Below are 21,521 nucleotides of genomic sequence, written 5' to 3'. Positions count from 1 at the left end.
TTCAGCAAAATTTTCAGAGGAACAAATGCTCAAAACGTGTATCTGTATTATTACACTTACATATGTGTATGTATGTATATGTATACACGGGGTGTGTGTGTGTGAGTGTGTGTGTGCACATGTGGGTGATAGAGACAAACAAAGAATATTTTTAACAATAAAATTCAGGGGGTGCCTGGATGGCTCAGTTGGTTAAGCGTCCAACTTCAGCTCCAGTCATGATCTCACAGTTCGTGAGTTCAGGCCCCACATTGGGCTCTGTGCTGACAGTGTGGAGCCTGTTTTGGATTCTCTCTCTCCTTCTCTCTCTGCCCTTCCCCTGCTTGTGCACACTCTCTTGTTCTCCCTCCTGCTCTTTCTCAAAATAATAATAATAATAATAATAATAATAATAAGCTTAAAAAAATTAAAAAAACATTTTGAAGGAAATTCTAGAAAACCAATAGATGGCAAGACATTAAAAATAAATAAGTAAAAGAATTTGCCGTATTCATGAGCAAAGAAAGTTGTCTTGGCTTAAGTAGTGGGTATGCAGATGATGGCCAGGTTAACTAGTTAGAGTGCCAGATTACAGACAGCCTTCAAAATGAGAGATATGATTCTCAGGATCCACATAAGAGTGAAAACATATGGTATCTGTCTTTCTCTGCATGACTTATTTCACTTAGCATAACACTCTCCAGACCATGGGAGAGGGGAAGGAAAAAAAAAGTTAGAGAGGGAGGGAGCCAAACCATAAGAGACTCTTAAAAAATGAGAATAAACTGAGGGTTGATGGGGGGGTGGGAGGGAGGGAAAGTGGGTGATGGGCATTGAGGAGGGCACCTGTTGGGATGAGCACTGGGTGTTGTATGGAAACCAATTTGACAAAAAATTTCATATTAAAAAAATGAGAGATATGAAACAAGAACCGTATCTTCACTTTCTTTGTATCCTGAATGGAATTATGTCTATTTTTTTCAGTGTCTGCTCATTGTCTTATATTCATATCCTTGACCTACTTCTTTACCAGGAAGACCATATGCCCTACCATCCAGATAACAGTAGCCAAAAAAACTATTGTATTGCTCTCAAACACAAAGTCTATTTGGTCAAAGTCCGTAACAGAAGAAAACAATTGCTTAAAACACCAAGACTCTGGTACAAATTAACAGCTACACTTACCCTTTTGTCTTCAATTTCCAACTCAAGACCTGTTTTTCTGAGATTTTGTTCAAATTCTTTTCTCCTTTCCTATGGGAAAAAAAAAAATTGGTAGAATTATGCAGAACACTTTTATTTGCCCCGTGATAAACAGACTCGTTATTCCAGATGGTGCTCTGCCCCTCCCATGCTTGTATATAAAAGTCCTTTATACATTACCCCCATCTCAGCACCATGTCCTGCTTTTCGTCTGTACTAAAATTCACAATATAACTATAAAAATCCAAAATATTTAGGAATAATTTCCAGGAAATGTGCAGGACTGCTATCTGAAAGTATGTATAGAACTTTACTAAATAACAGTTTAAAAAACTAGATAAATAGAGAGACCTGTCATGCCCTTGGTCAGAAAGACTCGGTATTAGAAACACATCAACACTCTTAAAAAGAAAGGATATATTTAATTCAAATTTAAGCCAAAGTATCATTGTGAGTTTTTATTTTGATTTTATCTTTTGAGAGAGAGAGAGGAGAGAGAGAGAGTATGTGAGCAGGGGAAAGGGGCAGAGGAAGAAAGAGAGAGAGAGAGAGAGAGAGAGAGAGAGAGAGAGAGAGAGAATCCCAAGCAGACCCCATGCTCAGCGTGGAGTCAGACACAGGGCTTGATCTCACAACTATTGAGATCATGACCTGAGCCGAAATCAAGAGTAGGCCGCTCAACCGTCTAAGCCACCCACATGCCCCTCATTATAACTTTCTAATGCTGAAGAAAAGAATAGCTTCACTTAGAAAAAAAAATAAATTAATTAATTTAATTAAATTAGATTAAGTTAAAACAATCATTACTTGTGGGCTTTAAAAGAATGCATTGATTGTTGAAATTTTTTTTTTGGCTTTCATTATTACCTAAGTCTGAAGAATTTTATAGTAAATGAAATTTTAAAAGACTTTATTATGGTATTATAGAATGCCTATCTTCAAATGGATAGGTCTACCTTGATATATCTTAAAGTTTACAAGAAAGAGTAAAAGATAATTTAAGGTGTTTTTCCCCTACTTCCAAAGTTTGCCACATATGAGCACAGGCCTATGACAGTGGTACAGATTTTCCTTTCATAATTGCCCTTCTTTCACATTACCAGAGGGAGGCAGACTGCAAACTTCCAGAAAACCAAAAAAAAAAAAAAAAAAAAAAAAGGACTTAGGCATTCAAATTACTGTTATCTCTTATCAGAACTGAGAAAGTGAACCACTCTTTTCATTATAGTAACAAATGCTTTTGCAAGTAACATGACTGCCAAAACTGAAGAGCTAATAGGATTACTAGGTGATGGGTCATTAAACACTACTTTTATGATACATCACTGTAATTTGGGGATATAACTCAGTGTCTAAAAAAGATTAAAACTGCATAAACGATAATCTTTCTATTCCAATCTACTCATTTATCTGAACAAGCTTAATTGACACAGCCATAAAAAAACAAGAGAGGGGTATAGTTGAACCTGAACCACATCATTCTAGGAAAAACTCTAATTCATTCAAAAATATTTTTGCAGTTATCAATAATGACAAGTTCTAGGGAAGTGAATGGCTGAGCAAGAAACTAAGATAAATGGAAAGGGGAGTTCAAGGAAGAGAGCCAGGATGCTAGAATAGTCACTGGGGCGCCTGGGTGGCTCAGTCAGCTAAGCGTCTGACTTCGGCTCAGGTCATGAACTTGCTTTTGTGAGTTCAAGCCCCACGTCGGCTCTGTGCTGACAGCTCAGAACCTGGAAACTGCTTCAGAATCTGCATCTCCCTCTCTCTCTGCTCCTCCCCTTATCGTGCTCTCTCTCTCTCTCTCTCTCTCTCTCTCTCAAAAATAAACACAGATTTTAAAAAAATTTTGTAAATAAAATAGTCATTGATGTATGAATTGCAATAATCAATAATTTAAGGAGTATTGGTGAAGAGAATGATAATGAACCAAGGGCTCAAACTGTTGAGAAATGAAAGGAAGACCCAGGGACACATTAATGACAGCAGTAAAGCAGGGCAATAATTAATGTGAGAAGAATAAAAGCTCAGGAATTTTAGGGATGAGGTAGGGAGAGCTGCCTGTAATCAACAATGAGATATAAGAAGGGCGGAGCAGGCATTTGCCCATCTCCAGAAAAAGGCAACCATCACCTGAGAGGACACCTGGAGAATGCAGGGAACTCAATGAAGAGCCCGGTTACAGGCGGACATTCAGAGAAAAAGAAAATGATGACAAATGAGTGAATTTCAGGGGCTTGATGGAAGGGTTTCCAGGGAAAGTGTGGAAGAGAGGGACAGGGTTTTATGGGGATAATATCTGTTGTTCTTTTATTTTTATTTTATATGACATTTATTTCCTAGGTAAGTATGTTAGTAAATGTGTGTGTACACACTTACACATATGGATTAATGTATTAATTCATTGTTTCAAATATAATTATTTCTGGAGCATCCACTATGCTGCAACCACACTGTTTTAGGCATTTGGGTACACAGCAGTGAACAGGACAAAGTCCTTGGTCTCATGAACTTAATTTAGGGTGTTGGACACACAGCAAACAAGTTAAACAACATATACACAAGTTCAGAAAGTGATGGGTTATAATGAAAAGAAAACAGGATAAGGAATAGAGCACAATGTGGAGGACATTTCAGATGGCCTGGATTAGCCATACATTTTCAAAGTGAAAATAAATATTATATTCAGACACACACCTCAAATTTTGGAGGTCACGTTTAATATTGTGGAGCTATGTAAACAATATACATACTCCCAGTCACTTGGGAGAAGAAAAAGAAGGTAGTGTTCAAGATGTCCAAAAAAAAAACCCCAAAAAACAAACTGACTTTACACATCCAATCCAATCCATTATTAGGCCTGTTTTCTAATCTTCTCCCTCAGTCTTAGCTTTCAATAACACTTCAGAGGCCTCTGACCTCTACAGCTTAATTCAATGGGAACAACCCTGATGAACTACAGGAAGTGTTTCTTTTAAGGATTCCCAGTTTCTCTTCCCTAAAGTACTTACCGCCTTGGGGTCTGCTTCTTTCTTTAAATCATCAACATAGGAGAGCACAAAATCAATTTGCCTAATCCCATCTCGGAAGAAGATAGAATCTTTGCTTTGTTCATCTTTTTTAAACTGTAGGAGACAGAAATGACACAACTTTCCAGTTTTATTTTCAAATGGCAAAAAAATGAAACGAATTAGCTGACATTTGGTCTAATTTCTTTCAATCCTGAATTGATGGGTAAAGACAAATAGCCAGAGTTTTCACCAACAGATTATGCTCATTTTGGAAAGTGAACTTCCATAGGGAAGATATATACATATACCAGGAAGGCTCAAGATGAAGGTAAGCATTTAACTACATGCACACACAACAAAAATGGTGCAATTATACCAATATATAAAATGAACACATGGATACATGGATCCCAAAATGCATATTCGGAAACAGACTTGTTAGCTTCATTAAATAACATGCCAATGAGTCAGACAAATAATTCATGTTCACACACTGCTTTGGGGTGGAATTAATTACCGACCAATTAATGAATCTCATTCTAAGAAAATTAACTTATGACTAATGCTTCTCTGTTTTCATAAAATTGCCACTTTCTAATTCAACTTCTGAAGGGTTAAAGTAAAATCAAAGTGCAGTTAAAAATCAGAAAGCAGATAGCTTGCCAGCTGGGTTTACAGCACGTAAATGCTCATGCAGATCTCCCTTCAATTCTGATCCCTACGTGAGCCCGAGACCATCTTTGGTTAAAATCGGATGTTATCAATTCTCTCAGTGGAATAGTCAAACTGACAAATTCAGCATTCACATGTTGTATATTTCATTAATTCCTTTCCTTTCAGAACTACAAAAACACTAGAGAGCTTTAGAAGAAGAGATTTCACGTTTGACTGATGTGGCCTTCCTCAGAGTTTATATGTAATGTGTAATACGTAATATTTCAAATAGCCCAGATATATCTAATACTTAGACTGACGCAAACAGATGATATAGTGGATGTTAGTGATCTCTCTAACCCTGTGAAGCAGTTATAACTTAACACTGGCAACTTTCCAATTGCTTCAGCTAACCTGTGAATGGAGAACGGGATGTTTCTAGTTTTTGTAACTGCTACTCGTGTTAGTTTATGAGTTTCTGTTATGGTATTCTATGCTGTTTTTCACCCAACTCAAGCCAGGGAGACCTCCCCTAAAAAAGAATAGATGTACAACAGTCATGTATAATAAGACAAAAATCTCATGTTTGAAGTGTGTTCTATGAAAAATAGAACTGTATTTTATCTATGTGAAGGCATAGCTGATATGTTTCAGGAAGAAGCAGCTCCTAATGCACAGAAAGACATGAGTGGGAAAATGAGCAAAAAAACAAAACACATCCAGGGAGTCTAGAGAGTAAATATAGAAAATAGTAATTCAAATACTATGTCTGAGTTCTCTGCATCTTACCAAAAGATGCATAATCATCTCCTTTTGCCTAAAACAAAGTAAAAGAACCTGAGAAAACTCAAACTATTTTCCTGTTGCCCCTTGATTTACAACTCACTACAAAAAGAAAAAGGAAACAAAATAAAAAAAAGTCATTTGAGCTCTTGTAAATCATCATAATATTAACATAGTTTATGAAATTCACCAAAACTCATGGACTTGGGGCAGGAAATAAAAGACCAATTAGACTAAATATAATCAAAGCAAAAAATTAGAGGTAAAAATCCTAATAATCCTTTTGCTCTCAAAGCAAAATCTGTGACAGCCAAAATTTGCATGGTTTTTTAAGTAGGCTCACAGCCCAGAGATCAAGGGTTGCATGTTCCATCCACTGTGGCATCCAAGTGCCCCTGGGAGAGATTATTTTTAAAACAATATACATTTACAAGTATTTTTATTGTTTGGGCAAGCTAAATCTAAGTCCACAAAGAGAAGTTCTGATGACAGAAGTCATGCACATTGAAGGCAACAAAAAATCACACGCAGAGTATTTGACTCTTAGTAAACAAAGTAACCCCGAAAACAATTAGTTTTCTCAGTGTTCAGTCAAAATGGGTATATATACTTCTGAAAGCCAGATGCTACCTAGGAAAACCCAAACTTCTCTCATTATGCTGTGTCCTAATATAAAGAGTAAATTGCTTAAAAATACGGAGAAATTGGCTTGCCTGGGTGGATCAGACGGTTAAGCATCCAACTTCAGCTCAGGTCATGATCTCATGGTTCATGAGTTTGAGCCCAACATCAGGCTCTATGCTGTCAGCTCAGAGCCCACTTCCTAAATTCTTTCTCCCACCCTCTCCATCCCTACCCCACTCTCTCTCCCTCTCAAAAATAAATAAACATTTTAAAACAGATGGAGAAATCACTGGTAACCTTGTAGATCACCATGACGTACCTGTCTTAGTACTGTTAACAAAAAACTGATTGAAGCAAATGAGGGGAGAAAAACTTGATAACTCTGTTACATATAACTGAAGGCTATTAAAAAACATCATTCTTTTGTTTTGCTCAAGGCATGACACAAAGATAACATTTTGCCATGTGTGTACGTGTCTGTGTTTATATTTGATTTGCTCTTAGAAATTCCAGTGTATAATGGGTGAACATCTGGGTGGATTTTCTTTGAATGAGGTAGTTATTCTGAGGTTCATAGTCCAGGATTCCCACTAGGAGTTCATAAATTCTAAAACTGTAGGTAAATTGTCTGTATATGTGTGTATATGTATGTAATATATATGTGTGTTTATATGCAAATATAAAAAATATATTATATATCAAATATATACATTACATATATGTAATATATATGTATACACAGCAATATAAATAATATATATATATTATATGTATATAGATAGACACACATATACATTTTTTAGAAAGAGCATCTACAGCTTTAATCAGATCCAAACAGAATTAAGAATCACCATTCTAAAATCTCAACTGCCTGGAGACTGGGAATCAGTGACAAAGTCCCCACAAATCAATAGTATACACTGGATAAAAAGGACTGGGGCTACTACTGCAGCCATCCAAAGCGTAAGCAGCAGCATTCAGCACTTTTTTACCAAAAGACGTCGCTTCAGGAACAAATTGTATCGCTTTGCAGACTGTGAAACAACCAACAGAAAGTTAGCAAATCCTGCCAGAGTAAAGAAAAGATTTCCAAAAAACAGACACACAAAGACACAAATCTTCAGTATGATTACTCAGGTGTGTGTGTGTGTGTGTGTGTGTGTGTGTGTGTGTGATATTTACAGTTGCAGGGTGGGAGAAGCTGGCAAGAAGGAAAGAAGAACGAATATAGGAAGAAAACAATGAAGAATAAAGGAAAGGGGAATAAAAGAGACTTCAAAGTAAATTTCCCTAAGTTCTTTATACTGTAACATTAAGTGGAACTGAATTAAGGAAGAAAGGAGAGAGAAAAAAATAATGAAGGAAAACATGAAAAAAAGGGAAATGTAAAGTAAAATATGTAATCAGTTAAGTATGCCCATATATATCAGGAGAAGAAAATTACTACTAAAATTACTACAATTATACTGTATGGTATAGAAGGTTCACCTAATAGCAGACAATATTTCACAGCCTCCCAAAATACTGGGGGAAGGAAAGGGGATCTCATTCAGTTAAATGCTAAGCTGTCTTCAATCTTCAGTTACGGTGACCATTATTTTTAAGACACCAAGGCAAGTACCGAAAAACATCTGGGAAAATCAATAATATTTGAAAGAAAACCAAATAATGCCACAAAAAGGCAAGTACTGTGTGTATTTTATACTATAATGAAATGATAAATAACCTAATAAAATTATCAATTAAAAGTTTTAGTTCCTGTCATGGAAAGTTTTGCTGAACCTGTTGTTTTCATAAAATAAGCTAGAGCCCTAAGCAGTGGTGACTACTGGATGAAAAATCCCTGCTCCATAACCTGAGAACCTACTCTGCATAGACTAGTTAATACTGCTGTTGCTTAGAGCAAACAGACACAAGATGGATGTTGGTCACTACATAAAGTGTATTTTAAACTGTATTTTTCTCCTGGGCTGAAATTTTTCATCTTAGCACTTTGATTTTCCTGGAATCTTTCATGAGGTCCACAAGTTACTGTTACTCTCAGATGTTTTTCCTCAGTTCATTACAGAATCATTAAGGGAAAGGAAAGAGTTATACACTAAGGGGCCAAGAAGGTCCACATTATGACTTTCATGGGTTCTGTCTGGCCTATTTGCTTTCTGTGTGCTCCTTTCTCCATGAAATTGTTTTTATCAATTTAAAAAGAAAGAAATGAATATATATATTCATACACACACACACTATTATACTTATGGGGTGGTTTTTTTTTGTTTCTTTAATTTTGATTTTAAAAGAAATTAAAATTAAAACACTTCCATGGGCTTCAAAAAATATCCTTGGTCCTAGAAGGCACTGTGCTTACTGTGCCTAAAGAATAAGTTGGCCATAGGGTCATGAATTAACTAGATACCATATATTCAAGAGCTATTAAGAGTGCAGGCTTAAAAAGTTACTTAGATGAGTGCTAAAAAGCCTTCTGTAATCAATACATCTAATATCAAGTTAGTTTGCAGCTTTCCAAAATCATATGATATCTTCATGATATAAAAGCCAATGCGATCAGGGTGCCTGGGTGGCTCAGTTGGTTAAGTGTCTGACTCTTGGTTTCAGCTCAGGTCATGATTTCCCAGTTTGTGGGTCCGAGCCTCGTGTTGGGCTCTGCGCTGACAGTATGCAGAACTGATCCTCTCTCTCTTCTCTGTCCCTCCCCCTCCTCGATAAATAAACTTTAAAAAAATATTTGAAAAACAAAAAAACCAATGGGATCAATATCAGCAGCTGGTCATCACGTGCTAAATTGTTTGCTTTTTATTAAAATATGGATAACACCTGGGGTGCCTGGGTGGCTCAGTCAGTTAAGCAGCCAGCTCAGTTTTAGCTCAGGTCATGGTCTCACAGTTCATGAGTTCAAGCCCCGCATTGGGTTCGGTACTAATTGTGCAGAGGCTGCTTGGGATTCTCTCTCTCACTGTCTTTGCCCCTTCTTGCACTCTCTCTCTCTCTCTCTCTCTCTCTCAAAATAAATTAAAAAAAAATAACATAAATAAATAAATAAATAAATAAACATAAATAAAATGTGGGCAACACTGAAAGTAATGAATAGGTATTTTTATAATCATTACTATTTCCTTGTTATCTTAGTAACTATTTGGTGTATTTATTTCTGGTTTTCTCTAAGCACTGACTGAATTTTTTTAGTATAGTAAATCATTAATTTTAATATACATTTCTTGCCTTTTTCATAATACTACAATATTAAAATAAATTTTCATATATTATAAACTTTTCGTAAAAACAGTTTTCTCCATGTAATTTCAACTCATTAAATGTAAACTAATTTTGGAGTGCCTGAGTGGTTCAGTCAGTTGAGCATCCGACTTCGGCTCAGGTCATGATCTCATGGTCTGTGAGTTCGAGCCCCGTGTCAGGCTCTGTGCTGACAGCTCAGAGCCTGGAGCCTGCTTCAGATTCTGTGTCTCCCTCTCTCTCTGCCCCTCCCCCGCTCATACTCTGTCTCTCTCTGTCAAAACTAAATAAACATTAAAATTTTTTTTTAATTATTTGTAAGAAGACACTTTAGAGTCCTTTCTCTAGGAAGAGAGTTGATCACCTATATTATTATGCCACATAGTAGGGGGTGTCAATAGCATCTTCCTCTCATTATACATAATTTGTATCACACATCTGTAGTCCTCTTTATGTATTTCTTTCTTCTCGTACTCCTCCTTGGCCATTTTTGAATATCATCAACAGACCAGCCACTGACCAATATGCACACTACTTAGTGTGCTAGAGAGGGCAGCACTTCTGAGATTGCTGGCTCCAGCTCCCGTCTCAGCTACTAGATCATTGGTGAGACAGCAGGGTGGGGTGGGGGGGGAATCCAATATCATAGACATTTCTAGAATATATATTGTAAGAGATGAAAATCAATATAATTCATGGAGTTGTAATACCACAAGCCATTCAATGCTGTGAATTTCTAAGCAAGAAAAAGTCCAGTTGCTCTCGAGACTTCGATTTCACATTAAAAACCACATTAACCCTCGATGTTAAGGATGTAGATACTCAATCTATAAACTGTAAAACTTGCTTACTGAGTGGACCCTACAGAAGTCCTAAATTTAAACAAAACCACAGCAATTAAACAGTAGCTAGCATATCTTGATTTCTTTGTGCCAAATACTGTGTACTCATATCTTTAATGTTATCAGGTAGATCCTGTTAATTATCAGCAAAAGGTACTAAAGACATACAACTGGCTAAGTACACAAAAGGCTGGCTAGTAAGTGCTGTGCAACCTTGAAGCCAGCAACCATAAAATAATAAAAGCAATAAAAGTCAACTACCAGCAATTTCTTAAGACACTGGTAAAATACTCCTTCTTGAAAAATATGTTTGTCTCAATCTTCAATGAATGTTGAGCTTCTATTGCATTTTAATATTCTAGATGTAAGTTTCAATTTAGCAAATGGAAGTTAATTTGGAAAATCCCCAGTTATACGTAACCACATCTGGATAAGATTGCTTGGAGTGCGTTTCATATTCCCAGCCTCTGTGGTCTACATATACCTATGTTTAAACTATAGCTTCAAAACAAACAAAAACAGCCATGTAAAACTTTCCTATTTTTCTAGTTTAAAGTAGCAGATGGATTAATCAGACACAGAAATATTTGTAAATACCTGCAGTGGACCTTAAGGATGTACAGTGAAACACCAAGCTTTAAGATTGTTCCTTGAAGACCAGGCACATAGAAATCACAGAGAAACAACTAGTTATGCAGCAAAAAATTTAAGGAAATGGATATTTGCACATAGAGAATCCAATTTATGAGAACACTAGGAAAAACGACAAAAGATGACAGTCTTACATGGCCAGGAAAAAATCAAAATTTCAATGTCTGAATTTCTCAGTCAGTTTCACCAAGGAGTAGACACTCCCTTCTACAGTAATGGGATAAATAATGTCACTGTTCACTCTCATTTAATCATTTTCTTTGTTTTTAGTTTTGCTTTTAGTTTTGGGGGGTTTTTCTGAGAAAAACTTTGGAAGTTTTTACCAAACATAATAGAATTTAAAATATGTTAAGATATTTTTAAATAAATGAAAAGTAAAGTCACAGACTGGGAGAAAATATTTGCAATGAAAACAGCTGACAAGGGTCTCACATTCAGACCTTGACTTTTAAAAATACACAAAGATTTGAACAGATAGTTTACAGAAGAAGATATATGAATGGCCAACAAGCCCAAGAAAGGATGTGTAACGTCATCATTTATCAGGGAAATGAGAATTGAAATCACGAGATACCACTACCTTCCATTAGATTACTTAATTTGAGGGTGGAGAGGGTTCCAGTGAGGGTAGAGAGAAGTAGAACTCTCATACATTACTGGTAGGAAAGAAAAATGGTAGAACCACTCTCCAAAATAGTTCAGTCGTCTCATATAAGGTTATACATATGCTTTCATATGATCCAGAAATTTTACTCTTAGCAAATTAACCAAGATTAATTAAAATATACATCTATTCAAACTATATTATGTCTTACATGTATGTTCATAACAGCTTTACTTATAATGGTCCCCAATCAGAAAACAACATAAATATCCATCAACAGGTGAATCGATAAACAAATTTTGGCATATCCATACATTGGAATACTATTTAGCAATAAAACAAAATAAATCAAAGAAAAAAACTATAGATGTGTTCAACAAGATTCAATATATCAGTATCATTTAAGCTCTGGATGCATCTCAGCAACATTATGCTAAACAAAAGAAGCCAGACACAAAATAGCCTATAGAGTCTGATTCCATTCACATACTACTTTAGAAACAAATAAAAAACAAATCATTGGTTGCCCAGAACAGAGGTGAAACAGCAGATAATAGAAATCTGTATCTTGACTGTTGTGGTTTGTTAAAACTCATCAAACCATACACTTAAAATAGTGCATTTCATTGTATGTAATGTATAAAAATAAAGATAATAATTTTTTAAAAAGTGTTTGGCTTGAACAACTAGAAGGTTGGACTGTGTGGAGCTGGAATATGAAACACTTCACCAGGGAGATTTTTTTTATGAGAAAGAAAAAAATTACATTTCAGACACAGTAATCCTGAAACATCTTTTGATATCCAAGTGCATATGATGGGAAAGCACTTGGATATTTCAGTCTTAAGTTCAGGAGAGATGTCTATTGAGAAACTTAAATTTGAGAGTTTACAGTGTATCAATGGTATTTAAAGCCAGGATAGCAAATTAAATGTCTGAGCCCTGGAGTAACCATATCTAAATATATACATTGACTAATTATAAATATTATGCCATATTTATACTGACTGGTTCTGGTCCATTTATTCAAAGGTAGCTTCTGCACCATATAAGTTGTCAAATATCTGTAATATCATTCCTGAGGTTAAAGACCCAGACCCCTTCAGAACCTGTGAATGGCATGTATACTGTTTCTAAAGCATGCCCCTAGTGTGACTTTCTAATTCCATCCATCCCTCATTAAACTCTGAATACTTATTAAATTATACCCCCAAGCACAGATGGTATTTGCTTTGGGACAAGTTTTATTAGGTATGGCTTTTCCAATTTTTCTGAATTTCTGAATTTTCCTATTTAATGGCTTTAGGGTCCTTCTAGTATCTTCTAGCAATTCAGCTAGCCTCTTAGCTAGCCACTCAATCAAATCCACTGTTGACCACTTTATTTCAAATAAAATGTAAAATTATGTTAATTCTTCTATATTTATAGAATCATTAATAGTGTAAAAGAAAACACGTACTCTGCTGGATATTTTTGGTTCATCCCAGCAGATGCTCTCTTTAGCTCTCTACCTGGCTTTTTCTTGTGAGGATGGCTGGTATAGATATGAAAGAGCTCCCCAGACCTCTAGTTTCCCAAATATGATTAGAGAGAAGGAAGAGAGTGAATGACTTCCTTCTGGAGGCCAGATTCAGGAAGGCTGTATCCCTCCACTGAAGGTCATTGAGCCTCTCAGGGTCTTCAGTACATAATGCTCTCTTTCTATTCCCTCAGTTCTATAGATGACAACAGACTCATGGTTACTAGATGTATACGTAGCAGGATTCTTCAGCACCCCATATTTATAAGTTTTTCATTAAGCTCTCCCCAAACTATCCTACTCTGAAAATGGCCAATAGGGCCCTGATTGAAACAAATTGTTCTTTTGTGACACATCTGTGACATTAAAAGAAAAATTTCCCTGGAGAAATAGTTGATTCCAGGACTGATGCAGGGAAAGTATAAAATGAGCTGAGAGCACCTTGCAGTGCTAAAATAAAAAGTTTATTTAAGAAAGAAGCTTACTGTTTAATTTTAACAACTTATTGCTTAACCAAAGACAATGTCATCATAAAAAAAGAAATATCATAAATCACTTTAAAATCATTTGGAATCTCAAATTTTAATTACTAGCATATGACATAATTGGGAAAGTATTTGCAACTCATATCTCAGGCAAGGGGATAACAATAAATATGTAAACATCTCCAAAAAAACAAAAGAAAAAAAAAACTAACAGTTTGACAAGAAAATAGATACGATAAATAGATTTATCTGTTTACCCAGAAAAATAAATTAAAATGACCACCAACATAGGAAAAGGTGAATATTTCACTCATTGAGAGAAATACAAATTTAAACCACACTAAGATATATGGCAAACTAAAAGAGCTCCCAACAGCCACTAGCTATCTTACTATCAGATGGGCAAAAATTTAAACTCAAGACAACATGCTGTTGATGAGGCTGTAGGCAAATAGGTATTCTCCTACACTTGTTAGAAATGCAAAACAGAGGGGAATTTGGCTATCTATGGCAAAATAACATATGCATTTATTCTTTAATACCAAAATCCTAGCTATAAAGATAGCACTGGCCAAAATATTGTTAGACTGATTCCCTAGGTATATATGACAACAATATTTGTAATAACAAAAGATTAAAAACAACTCAAATATACATCAATAAAGGGACTGAATGAATACACCATGCTAAACACCCACAATATAATATTATGCAACATACAAATGAATGGGAATAAAATCTATGTACAATATCGCATGAACTCTGGGTTATGTTTTTAAATCCTGAAAACCAAGGAACAGACCAGTACATATAGTATGATGCCTTTAGTGTAAACAAGCAGGAGGAATATAAATTTACACATGTATCTTTATACACACACCACACACACACACCCCCCACACACACACGGAAAAGTAAAGGACACCTTTTAATGTTTTAAACTTTGACATCATATCTTTCACATGATCAAAAAAAAAGAAAACCTAACAAAGTTTCAATTATTTCAATTGGTCAGCCCACAACCTTCATTCTGAAAGATTAAAGATCAGTATGCTAGCAAAAAGCAAAATATCACCTATGTTAAAATTGTCAGCGTAAGAATATAACTCTATTTTCCCATGTTCCCAAACAGCATCTTTTTTTTTTTACTAAGAAATTAGTGAAAAATTTTAAATCCCTTTACTGACCTCTTAGTTGATATTCAAATTTGATTTTTAAATAAACTATACTTCATGATTATTCTTAGGCATGTACTTACAGGTAAAAGAAATGAGGTATGAAGAGAGAATACTGAACTAGAATTCAGAAACTCAAGTTCTAGCCCAGGATCTGCCTCTTAAACATATGGATAATTTTAATCAAGTCATTAAACCTCTCAGACCCTTCACTTTTCCTCATTTGTAAGACTGAGAAATTAAAATGCAAGCAAATGGCCATGCTTTGTCATTCTCATTAATATGTCTTATGTTACTTTTTTTCCCCATAAGAAACTGTTTTTTTTTTCCAAAGTAATTGACCCTCAAATTTCATATATGAGGACCTGAAAAATAACTGTAACCTGGGAAACAGAGCATCTCCATCTTTGACTACAAAATAATACCCCATTTGTGTCCATGCAAGAAAGTATAGTATCGATTGATGCTTACCGCTGGTTCTTCACTGATGAGAAAGCTGGTCTCTCTGCTGCTCAGGGACTGCTAACAGTACCATGGGGAAGATATAATGCCATTAGTAATAATGCAAGTGGGGAGCATATAACTTTCAACAACAAAAATCCTAGGTTCTCGATATACAAATACTAAACCTGCAATTCAGAGGACTTATAAAACATATGAAAGTGAATGCAAAACTGTGGATATATATGTGTATACATGTGCATGTGTGTTCATGCTCACGTGTGCTTGCATGTGTGTGTGTATGTGTGTGTGTGTGTGTGTGTGTGTGTGTGTGTGTGTGTGTGTATGGAGAGAGACAGCCTGAGAGAGAATGAAATTTTTGGAGGTAGTTTTATCAAATCATAAAAAAAAAATCTGAGATGCAAGAAATGGTTAAGAACTACTACATACAGAGAAATAACAAGGTACACCACTGTTTTAATGATACGGAGCCCTGAACAGGACCACAATGAAAGGTAGAATCAATTGGCTATTTTAGGCCTTTCAGCATTTGTTTGGAATTATTAAAGTGAATACTTTAGGAAATGCAACACCAGAATTTCTAAGGATCTGTACTTACAACCCAAGAGAAAAGCCATGCATGGATATAAAGACACACAAAACACCTGTAATTAAAGCAATAGCGATGCCTCCCTTGGCATATGGTGGATTTTAAATCCTCATGTTCCACGACAGATTGCACACCACAGCACGTGCTCCTGAGACCGCTCCCCATCACTTCTCAGCAGTCTCTAGTGATTGGTAGAGCAGGGTGGCCTGGAGAGGCAGTAGCCAGCAAAAATGACCTGAAACTCATGTCTAGACTGAGAATTTATTTACCTGGCTCTTAGAAAATCACAAACAGCATCTCATTTATACCCAGGTGATGTTGGGCAGACCAGTTCTGAAAACAGGAGATATAAAGTACTATCGACATAGTTTTGAAAAATAACTGGATTTTGCTGTTTATTTTTTTAATTTCTTTTAATGTTCATTTATTTTTGAAGGAGAGAGAGACAGAGCATGAATGGGGGCGGGGGGGAGGGAAGGCGGGCAGAGAGAGAGGGAGACACAGAATCCAAAGCAGGACCCAGGCTCTGAGCTGTCAGCACAGAACCCAACGTGGGGCGCAAACTCACAAGCTGTGAGATCATGACCTGAGCTGAAGTTGGACGTCCAGCTGACTGAGCCACCCAGGCTCCCCTTGCTGTTTCTTTATAATGCCACAGATATAGGATGTGCAAATATTTTCTCCAGGTTTATAGCTTGTCTGCTCCTCTTAACAGGATCTTTCGCAGATCAAAAGTTCTTAAATTTTAAAAAGTCCAATTTATCAATTTTTCTTTTATGGATCATGCTTTTGTGTCATGTCTAATAACTCTTCACTAAGACCTACTTTCCAAAGGTTTTCTCCTATGTTTTTCTTCAAAAAGTTTTGGGCACCTAGGTGGCTCAGTCAGTTAAGCTTCCGACTCAGGCTCAGGTCATGATCTTGCAGTTTGTGAGCTTGAGCCCCGCCATCAGGCTCTGTGCCGACAGTTCAGAGCCTGGGTCCTGCTTCAGATTCTGTGTCTCCCTCTCTCTCTGCCCTCCCTCACCTGCACTCTGTCTCTCTCTCTTAAAAATAAATTCTCCTAAAATTGAATCAATTCCCCTTTCACTTGTTGCTTTCCAACAAAAGTAAAGTTTATATAGAATCAGAACTAAAAATTAAAACATATGGTATTTCTAAAATACTGTAACTTAAAGTTAATTGAATACATTTCTCAGTGTGTCAAGCCAAACGTAAAGCCTTAAAACTTTAAGCAAAATTGTTTCAAATGAAGACCTATCCAAGGTTGAAGGCATGGAAGCAATATCATTGCTTTTTAAATGTGCAAAGGGAAGGACACCCAGGTGGCTCAGTTGGTTAAGCGTCCGGTTTCAGCTCAGGTCATAATCTCGCGGCTCATGAGTTTGAGCCCCACATCGGGCTCTGTGCTGACAGCTCAGAGCCTGGAGCCTGCTTTGGATTCTGTGTCTCCCTCTCTCTCTGACCCTCCCCTGCTCACTCGCTCTCTCTCGAAAATAAATAAACATTTAAAAAAATGTGCAAAGGGTTAGGGAATAGAACAAATATGACTTGATGAAATTGTTTTTCTCTTATAGAAGTTTAGAGTATATATAAATATGAAAGACACATAGAGAAGCAAAGAATATGAACCGTAGTTGAAGTTAACTTGAGCAATACATATAGAGATCTGTGAGGAGTATATTACTATTATGTCGATGTGAACAAAATGAAAATGACAACGTTTTATCATTTAAACTGAATCAGTCAATCTCATACAATAACTTTCTTCCGTCTACTCCAAAGACACACAAACTTTAATTTTTCACGTTGTTTTTTACACAGTTACCTTGATTCACTTATTCATTTAATGAATACATACTCTGTACCACATTATATCACTCTAGTTGTGGAGATTCTGCTTTATGACAGTGGTTTTCAAACTTTAGGAGCAATAAAAATCACCTGGGGTGTTATTTTTAAATCATGACTCCATAACCTTATTCCCCAACAATGCGATTAAGTGTGTAAGGTTGGGCCCAGGAGTCTGCATTTTTAAGAAATTTTTAATGTAATTGTCATCCAGGCAGTCTACAAATTGCATTGTAAAAATTACTGGACTAAATGATTTTCATTGCCCCCTTGGTTCTCATAGTCTATTTCTCTCAGCATTTTGATCACAGGTTTTAAAGGAATCCAAGAACTTCTGGGAATCTTAAGCAACCAGCTTACCCAGCCAGTCTATCCAGCCAGCTAGGACTAGCCAACCTATTCTGGTGGGTTGTGTTTCCCAGGGTGGGAATTTCGGTCATTCCTAAAAAACTAATTTTAAAGAATTTTTTTCTATCCAGCTGGTCACCTGTAACCTGATTCAAGGAAATCTACCTCCGTGACTAGTGTTGTGTCACCTGGACCCCTACCAGAAAGATTATTTGATCCAAAATATCTTTAGAATGCTTACCCTCTGTATACAAGAAATCTAAAATTTTAGTAACTTTTACTAAATAAGGCCTTTAGTTAAGAGAATTTTTTTTATTTTTATAAGTTGTATTTAATTTTATTATTTATTATTTCATTTAATATATTTTGTTGAGTTGAGTCACTTGAAGTAATAAGTACTCATCACATACTAGTAATGGTAACATCAAAGACTGTTACATATCCTCCCTGCATCATCCTCTAGCAAAGTTTTGAGCCCAATACTATTCTCTTGCACAGCAAGACTCAGCATATCTGAGTTTGTTCACAGGGAGCCTCAAAACAAATTCGTACTTCTATTTGCCCCCTTATCATACCTAGCAAGATAGAATATTAAATCTGCATGAAACTTGGAATTTGTTTTCTTTACCAAAAACATGAATACATCAGAAGACAAAATAAAGTTAATAGAGTATGAGTAAATAACTGAAGTACAAAGACCTAAGTATTCATACAAAGTACATTCCTAACCTTGTCTCAATTTTTTGTGCTGACTTATAGGAAACTAATACATATACATTTGACTTACCTCATTCATTCCGAAAATATATTCTGCTTCTCTATTGGATATTCTCTCTAAATTAAATAAGAAAGAAAAAAAAACATGTCAGAATGGCCAATTGATCAGAACAGGTTAAAAGTCTGCATGAGGAGAAAATAGAAATTCTAAAATGAAACCAAAAATTCAAAGAAAAAATACAGGAAGGTCTTAGATGCCCTTCCTGGAGCTAAGTTGTTCAAAATAGCTGCCAGTGGAAGTCAGCACCAAAAACTGTCTATGATGTAGGGGAAAAGCAAATACTGATGTGTAGGATATAATCTCCCCCACTAAGAAATAAAATTAACCCTGACAAATGCAGTTATTAATCCATAGCCATGAAACTGCAGAGAGGAAGACATCCAAGAGGGATATCCATGGTTACATCTTAGTTCTCACTGTGTGAGATTTAATATTCTGTCAGCATGTTTTCTTGGAACTGAACCAAACTGTCTGCAAGGAAAGCACTAACAAACAGGCACTACCAGTTCTAAATAGGCCAAATTACTTTCCTCACACACAAGCATCTCCGTGATAGCTATCTGTTGAGTCATTTGGACTAAAATACATCTTCAAATAAGTTTCTGACACTACAAAAAGTTAAACATAGAAGATTCTTATTCTCCATTGCCTCCGACATGGAAAAACACTGAGAAATATTTCTCCAGTCAAAAACTTCCCATATAAAAACATTTCTTTGGAGAAAATCACAGTGGGAGTGAAATAAAGGACCATCCACAGTAATTGTAATTTTAGGAAATGTTAGAACATATGCTGAAAATATACAAAATATAAACCTGCCATTCATATAGCTTTTTCTTTTCCTTTCTTTTTTCCTTTCTTTCTTTATTCCTTCCTTCCTTTCTTTTTTGCTGTTCTTTCCCCACTTTTTTTATTGTGGTAAAATACACATAACATAAACTTGACCATCCTAACCATTTTTAAGTGCACAGTTGAAAGGTATTAAATACAGTCATAATATTGAGCAAACATCACCACCATCTATCTCCAGAACTCTTACGTCTCATAAAGCTGAAGCACAATACTCATTAACTCCTCATTCTCCTCTCCTCCAGTCTGAGGCAACCACCATTCTACTTTGTGTCTCTATAATTTTTGACTCCTGTATGTACCTCATATAAGTGGAATCATACAGTGTTTGTCATTGTGTGAGTGGCTTACTTCACATAGCATAATGTCTTCAAGGTTCATCAGTATTGTACCATATGTCCTACTTTTTAAGGCTGCATAATATTCTGTTGTACATGTATACATTATATTTATCCATTCATATGTTAATGAACACTTGGGTTACTTTCACATTTTAGCTATTGTGAATTATGCTGCTATCAATATGGCTATAAAAATATCTCTTCAAGGGGCGCCTGGGTGGCGCAGTCGGTTAAGCGTCCGACTTCAGCCAGGTCACGATCTCGCGGTCCGTGAGTTCGAGCCCCGCGTCAGGCTCTGGGCTGATGGCTCAGAGCCTGGAGCCTGTTTCCGATTCTGTGTCTCCCTCTCTCTCTGCCCCTCCCCCGTTCATGCTCTGTCTCTCTCTGTCCCAAAAATAAATAAAAACGTTGAAAAAAAATTAAAAAAAAATATCTCTTCAAGACCCTCCTTTCAACTATTTGGGGTATATACCTAAAAGTGGAATTGCTGGACCATCTGGTAATTCTATTTTTAATTTTCTGAGGCACTGCCATATTGTTTTCCACAGCAGCTATACCATTATACACTCTCACCAACAGTGCACAAGGATTCCAATTACTCCACATCCTCACCAACTCTTGGTGTTTGGGGTTTTTGACAGTAGCCATTTTAATGGGTTTGAGGTGGTATCTCATTTTAGTTTTGACTTGCATTTACCCAATGATTATGTTGTTGAACATCTTTTCAGCTTCTTATTGGTCATTTTTATATCTTCTTAGAGAAATGTCTATCCAAGTCCCTTGCCCATTTTTTAATCAGATTTTTTTTTTATTGTTGAGTTTTGGGAGTTCTCTAAATATGCTGGATCACATATATGATTTGGAAACATTTTATCCCATTCTGTGGTTTGCCTTTTAACTCTGTTTATGTTGCTTTTGATGTACATTTTTAAATATTCATGAGGTCATTTTGTCTACTTTTATTGTTTTACATGTGTATTTGGTGTCATATCCAAGGAACCACTGCCAAATCTAACATCATGAACTTGTTGCTCTGTGTTTTCTTCTAAGAAGTTGATAATTTCAGGTCTTACATTTAGATCTTTGATCCATTTTGAGTTAATTTTTGTATATGGTGGTAGGTAAGGGTCCGATTTCATTCTTTTGGCATGTGGGTATCCAAATTTCCCAGCACCATTTGTCGAAAAGACTGTCCTTTCCCCCATTGAATGGTCTTGGTGCCCTTGTAAAGAAGTCACTTGACCATATATGTGAAGGTTTATTTCTGGACTCTCTCTTCTATTCCATTGGTTTATATGTCTGTCTCCATTCCAGTACTCCACAGTGTCAATTACTGCAGCTTTGTAATAAGTTTTGAAATCAGGAAGTGTAAGTCCTCAGCTTGGTTCTTCTGTTTTAAGATTGATCGTCTATTCAGCAGTCCTTCAAGAGTTCATATGAATTTTAGGATGGGTTTTTTCTATTTCTGCAAAAAACATCATTGGAATTTTGATAGAGACTGCATTGAATCTATACATCACTTTGGGT

At 36.0% G+C, this 21,521-nt stretch overlaps 1 protein-coding gene across 2 annotated transcripts in view; it reads right to left on the bottom strand.

Annotated features, from left to right (window-relative positions):
• ANO5 (anoctamin 5) overlaps nt 1–21,521 on the bottom strand; it is a 91,255-nt gene that overhangs the window by 59,531 nt on the left and 10,203 nt on the right. Inside the window, exons 2-6 of one of the 2 annotated variants that reach the window (XM_030333175.1) lie at nt 18,814–18,860; nt 15,248–15,298; nt 7,247–7,288; nt 4,194–4,307; nt 1,165–1,233 (exon numbers count right to left, since the gene is read on the bottom strand). In XM_030333175.1, the coding sequence (XP_030189035.1) occupies nt 1,165–1,233; nt 4,194–4,307; nt 7,247–7,288; nt 15,248–15,298; nt 18,814–18,860 (323 nt within the window). The remainder of the gene's footprint in view (nt 1–1,164; nt 1,234–4,193; nt 4,308–7,246; nt 7,289–15,247; nt 15,299–18,813; nt 18,861–21,521) is intronic. The other variant, XM_030333176.1, reaches the window with a different exon arrangement.

The sequence above is a fragment of the Lynx canadensis genome, chromosome D1 (assembly GCF_007474595.2).
Source record: "Lynx canadensis isolate LIC74 chromosome D1, mLynCan4.pri.v2, whole genome shotgun sequence".
Classification (NCBI taxonomy): domain Eukaryota; kingdom Metazoa; phylum Chordata; class Mammalia; order Carnivora; family Felidae; genus Lynx; species Lynx canadensis.
The sequence above is the reverse complement of the archived record's forward strand: the minus strand, read 5'-3'. Positions and strand labels throughout refer to the sequence as shown.